This window comes from Branchiostoma belcheri, unplaced genomic scaffold, assembly GCF_001625305.1.
Source record: "Branchiostoma belcheri isolate BF01 breed outbred unplaced genomic scaffold, Haploidv18h27 scaffold16, whole genome shotgun sequence".
NCBI classification, from domain to species: Eukaryota; Metazoa; Chordata; class Leptocardii; order Amphioxiformes; family Branchiostomatidae; genus Branchiostoma; species Branchiostoma belcheri.
The window spans coordinates 294,732-300,706 of NW_017803046.1; the positions used below are offsets into that span (position 1 = coordinate 294,732).

The window sequence follows — 5,975 nt, forward strand, 5'->3', positions numbered from 1 at the left end:
TTGGAGAAGTCTGTGTAAGTATTGGTGGTAGTTCTGTGTTACTATGGACTGGGACTGTCCAGTGAGCCAGGGGCACTGGAGAAGTCTGTGTAAGTATTGGTGGTAGTTCTGTGTTACTATGGACTGGGACTGTCCAGTGAGCCAGGGGCACTGGAGAAGTCTGTGTAAGTATTGGTGGTAGTTCTGTGTTACTATGGACTGGGACTGTCCAGTGAGCCAGGGGCACTGGAGAAGTCTGTGTAAGTATTGGAACAGTAAGGTCACACCAATTTGATTTGTTGGTTCTTGGAATTTTTTCAGAAAGAAGGCATCCAATGCAATTTCAGGACAGCAAAGTAGAAAATATTCTGTGTGAAGAAATCTGTCTGATATTGACATTACTACAATTTCTTAGCACATTAGATTTTAAGAGTACCCCAAAACAAGCCACATTGAGGTGTCTCATACCGCCATACTCCCATGGAGCTAGAAAAGGTCAATCAGCTTAAAAATTTATTTCCCTTGCAGGGATCCACAAAAGGAAAGGCTCTGCAGTTTTTTTTCTAGGGTCAGCCTGGAAACACAAAATATTTTTCCCTATGTCTGATTGAAATGAATGCCTTCATAAAATCCATCCTGTAATGTTCCCCAGGATGTGGCAGGACTATGTGAAGGCGCGGATCAGGGACACCTACATGTACTTCGGCGGGGGGATCGTGGTGACGGCAGCGACGGCCGCCGCGGTCTTCAGGAGCCCCGCCATGCTCAACCTGGTCGCTAAGAACTCCTGGCTGGTAAACCTCATGTCCAACTTTTGCTTATTTATTTCAGCTTTATTACACATAGTTATTACATAAATGGCCAAGGGAAACAGGAGTATCCTTTTATGATCCCTGACCAAATTAAGATAATCTAAATAACAAGAGGGCATAACAAGAAATAATAAATACCAACAGAATACACAAGTATGATTATTGTAACAAAATGCTAATAACCTTATACCTTATACCTTGGTTGTCCATTGTTGGACATAACAATAAATAATTGTAAATGGTGGAAAAACAGATGCTGGCTAGCACACAGTCAGTATGTGGAAAATGAACACTTGGTTTGTTCCAAATCTTCTTTCACTTCCATAATAATTTCAGGACTTGAAATACCGGGTGCATGACTTGTGCACCTTAATCATTAAGGTGCACAAGTCATGCATTTGGGTGCATTAAGTTAATGCACCCAAATTTAAAGCTGTGCACCCAGTTGTTTTTCTGTGGGTGCACCAGTGCATCCAAATATTTTTGAAGGTTTATGAATGTAAAGATGTTAAATGTATAGTAGTGTATTCAAGTGTCAGAAAAATGAGAAATATTAAATTCTTTAGAAATGAAACATAATTAGTTATTATTATGTATTTTATATTTCATGGTGCACCCAAAATAATTTTTGTGCACCCAATTTTTTATGTTGGATGCACAGGTGCACCTGTTCCCAAAACTGAATTTCGATCCCTGTTTCTTGTTCCAGGCCATCGGAGCCACTTTCGCAGCGATCATCGGAACCAACATGATCACCCACTCCATTCCCTACTCCCCCGGCTTCGGGGCTAAGCAGCTGGCCTGGCTGACACACGCGGCAGTGATGGGGGCCGTGGTCGCGCCGCTGTGTTTCATCGGAGGACCCATCCTCATGCGAGCTGCCTGGTACACTGCTGGGATCGTGGGAGGTAAGCTGGGTTTGGCTGCATAGCACAAGCGTACCTCTACTAAATTTATTTATTTTTATTCTATTCACATAGATTTGTGAGCATTGGACAGAAGCATAATGAAACTTTATTGAAACTTTATTGCATGTTCATTCCCCGGGGGGATAAATGCACAGATGTACAAAGTACAATGTACTAGAGAGTACTACAACAATAGTAATAAAGAAAGGCTAACATTAGGTCTAAGGTATACAATGCTAAAAATAGAATAAAAAAAAAAGAAATATATATATAAGTGAGATTGATCTAAGTTCTAATGGCTTCTTCTCTCTTTTTGAAACATTTTGAAATATACTTTAATACATACTTCATTGATGACGTCTATATTTGTACATGATATAATATATTTAAAAGTGTCTTCCTAACATGCTTATACAGATCCTTTCCTCATGAAACATTATTGCCTGCAGTTCCATACCAAGTCTACAGATGGTGCTGTTTAACTTTATCCATTCATGGTGATCAACCTAACCACATACTACTAGTGAGTAAACCACTGCAAATTTGGTACCAAAAGGGTACCTCAACAAATAAAATTCACACTTAAACTTAACCCATCAACCTGAGTTGGGTCCATAAGTCCAAGTTTACCTTTGACTTTGAAGTGTTTGCAAATTGCGGTTAAAAAGGACACATACGTACATTTTCAGATATGTTCAAGGACTGGTGTGTTTGCTCATTATGTAAATCTTTTTAGGAATGTAGACAGGTCAGGGCTTATGTATGTGACAAAATTTTCCTGTACCACAGAGGGTGGTTTGCTGTCCCTACCTAATGGTACAAATTTTAGGTACAGGCACAGGTACAGGTACACGGGTTTAGGTACAGGTGCAGACCTGAAACTGTACCTGAGTGATTCAACAATTAACAATTGTTCTTCTGAACTCCTTTCATAATGACATAAACATGAATAAACTTGACAGTCAAGTGTAAGTTTTTGTTTATGGAGAATTCCTATACAAAATATGGGTAAAACTAAGATGTTTTAGTTTTCATCTCCAACCCTGCAACACAGTACCTGACCAAAGTGACATCTAGAGGAAGCATAACTAATATGGAACAGATCTTTCAGGGTAGTTAACACTGTCAGTCTGTAACACGAAGGCTGTCCTTACTTTGGGACCCATGGGGAACCAGCTATTTACACATTTTAGGTCACAAATAGGCATATAATTTATGTGAAATTACTTAGGTACAGTGCCAGTACTGAGTGATTAGGTATTTTGAAACTATACGGTATAATTTTACAGAGTACTGGTACACAGCTCTAGTGTGACACCTGTTGTGAAATGTTTTTTTATTGCTAGTTGGCCAACTTCACTTGAAGACATCTTGGGGAGATTTATGTTTCATGGTCCATCTTCCTTAGTACTCAAAGTTCTCTAATGACAGCAAAAAAAGCATATTATGTTGTCCTAAATGTAGGTTGAATCAGCCATAGTTATTTTTAGCTTATCTTTGACCTTGGTCAGAGGTCATTTTGGTGACCTGAACAGGACAATAATCTAATTAACTGTCAGGCTGTGATTGGTTAAAGTACCCTGTGGTGATATTTGGTGCCTGAAAGTTATACATTGTAGTTCAATTAAACTCTTTGCCCATTGTTCCATTCATGCTGAGGACAAAACACACATTCAAGTCTTTCCAGCTTAGCAGGTATTTTAATGCTACATCATCTGTTACAAACGTCTTTGAAATCCAAAATATACCTGCTCATATGCAGTTGTTAAAGTAGTAAAATAATGTAATATTTTGACGTCCAAGAAAAAAAAGCGATATGTGATCGGCGCCGCAACTGTGTCCTGACTTTGCCGTGAAACTATAATGGTTGCTTCATTTCTCCACGTGGCTGCCCCCTACCCGTGGACAGCAACATGGCAGGCAACTTCGCAACTCTACACACTACCAATGTCCGACTGGAACTAAATGATGAACTAGTCCTGTCTCTGCAATGACCATTGAATGAACTGTAGTCTATTATACCAAATAGCACAATTAGAAACTGTACTACTACTACAAGCACTTGAATCTGTTGAACAATGCATACATGTCTTACTTAATATAATACTTTAATTTGCCTTGATTTAAATGTGTCAGTCAAATGATCAACAAAGATTTCACTTGTGAAAGGTGAATTCATATACATGTAATTTGAAAACAAATTATTGTACCCAACACAGTGTTAACCTATAGCTAGCTCACTCTTCTGTTGTTGTTCTCTTCTCTGTACATGTATCTGCATTTCCATCAAGTACTGGGACTTGACAAGTATCTCACTTTTTTTAAAGCGCCACCAATTGTACTTGATGAAAAAATGAATCAATCGGACCACTAAAAGGGTAATGAGTATCCAGCTGTTTGCTCACTCCAAAAAGCCCGTGGTTTGGGTCAGGGAAGTACGCATGCCTATCTCTGCTGCCAATCTTGTACATAGTCATTGGTAATTGTGTCAACACAAATGTAAGCTTAGCAAGCATTCCAACCATTAGTTCTTATGACGTACATGACTTACCGTGACTGAGAGACCACCGAACTAAATAACTAAACGGTAGGTAGGTTTTCATGAGCTAATAGTGCTCCTGTTGAGGTTATTGCGATGTCTTGTTATTGAGTATTGGTTCAAGTTGTATTTGTACAATGTATCTAATGACAGTATGGTAGCAACTACTAGTATGTAGCAGAGTTCTAGCCAGCCTGATATTTTTTTTTCCTTCGTCTCAATTTTGCTTTACGTAACATCATGTTGATCATCAAAGGTGCAAGGCATCACTCCAGAGGGGAGACAATCTTTGAAATTTGACTCTGAATCACTTATATTTCCTGCATTTTGAGGGGCAAATTTTGCTGAGGGGCAGATTTTTGTCCGTCAATGATGACGGATTGGGCAAAATTTTGTCCGTCATAAGGGGCAAAATCCAGTTAAACAATGGAAAGAAGGAAGGATGATTCCTTTAAACCTACATGTACAACCAAGTGTAAGACATACAATGTATTGTAGATGAAATTAGTTCTTGTGAAGAATTGTTACCAAGCTCTTAACTTTTTTAAACCATGAACTGATCTTGCAGTGGATGTAAAGTAATAATATTTGATAATTGTTGACTGGAACAAAGCTGTAAAGAGTTATTTACGCCTGTTAGCTATTTCAAGACCAGGCATCCTCCCATGGCAGGGGCAGCGGCTCCGAATTCCTTCTCCACCCCTACCCCTGCCGTATAACATGGCATCTTCTACTCTACGACCCCAGGAATATTAATATTCATGAGCTTGCCTTATTTGGCATGACCCCATTTCTGACTTGGGCGGCGAAGGGACGTCACCCTCCCCGCCGGCGACTCCGCCGCCGCCCGGTGACGAGCCCGTTAACGCGTTGGGGAGGCCGTGCGGGGCAAAGTCACCGAGTTAACACCTTCCCCGTGCTCGGCGGGATCCGCGCGCAGCCTCCAGCACATGCTAGCGCCCCGCCGACGCCCGCAGCGGCCTGCATCGCAAAAGTTCTCTTCCCGAGACGACGCCATGTTTGTTTTTATTTGTCACTGAATAGCCGACATGATTGGTTCCGATAGCTAGCGCATCTCATAAATATTAATGTAAAGTGCGTTGAAGATTTTCTCTGTGATACGTGATTGGCTGAGAGCGTGTCCCTGGAATCGGGTCGTAGAGTAGAAGATGCCATGTTATTCGGCGAGGGGGTAGGGGTGGAGAAGGAATTCGGAGCCGCTGCCCCTGCCAGTGGGGAGGATGAGACCAGGGTGTACCAGAGTGTTGCACTTGGGCCAATTTTTCAAATTTTGTATTTTTCCACTCTCAATACCTAAAGTTGTACCACAAGTGGTACCATGCACAAGGCAAAGTGGCTACTTTATATGTTTCAGTCTTTCAGAACATTGAGTTTTCACATAGTATGTACTCATAGCTTTTTACTAGTATATGTATATTGACTTGTATTAATAAGCCATTTTAGACTTTTCTACAGACACTACGCATTTCTTGGACCAGAAAAGCAGGCAACTGTAAACCATCTTGCATTAAAATCCAAAGTACAAGCAACATAAAGACACTTAATGTTGTTGTGTTCCAGGTCTGTCAGCTGTTGCGGTGTGTGCTCCCAGTGAGAAGTTCCTGAACATGGGCGGACCATTGGCCATCGGGTTGGGTGTTGTCTTCATGGCTTCCATTGGTTAGTATGTTGTACTAAGGCCACACCAATTTAATTAGTTGGTTCTCGGATTCGCCT

The 5,975-nt window shown here is 40.8% G+C and overlaps 2 protein-coding genes across 2 annotated transcripts in view; both read left to right on the plus strand.

Moving 5' to 3' along the window:
* The window catches only part of LOC109466060 (protein FAM198B-like), a 9,372-nt gene that overhangs the window by 1,476 nt on the left and 1,921 nt on the right, over positions 1-5,975 (plus strand). The window lies entirely within an intron of this gene.
* LOC109466061 (growth hormone-inducible transmembrane protein-like) lies at positions 96-5,923 on the plus strand. The gene is made up of 4 exons (XM_019763663.1): positions 96-239; positions 632-773; positions 1,501-1,699; positions 5,820-5,923. The coding sequence occupies exons 2-4, from the start codon at positions 633-635 to the stop codon at positions 5,921-5,923; spliced, it is 444 nt and encodes a 147-aa protein (XP_019619222.1). The 5' UTR covers positions 96-239; position 632.

Bases quoted from the DNA above. Each gene is read 5' to 3' on its own strand.
- LOC109466061 (XM_019763663.1), top strand. From the start codon at position 633: ATGTGGCAGGACTATGTGAAGGCGCGGATCAGGGACACCTACATGTAC. The intron at 774-1,500 runs GTAAACCTCATG...TTCTTGTTCCAG, and splicing joins TCGCTAAGAACTCCTGGCTG to GCCATCGGAGCCACTTTCGC. The intron at 1,700-5,819 runs GTAAGCTGGGTT...GTTGTGTTCCAG, and splicing joins CACTGCTGGGATCGTGGGAG to GTCTGTCAGCTGTTGCGGTG.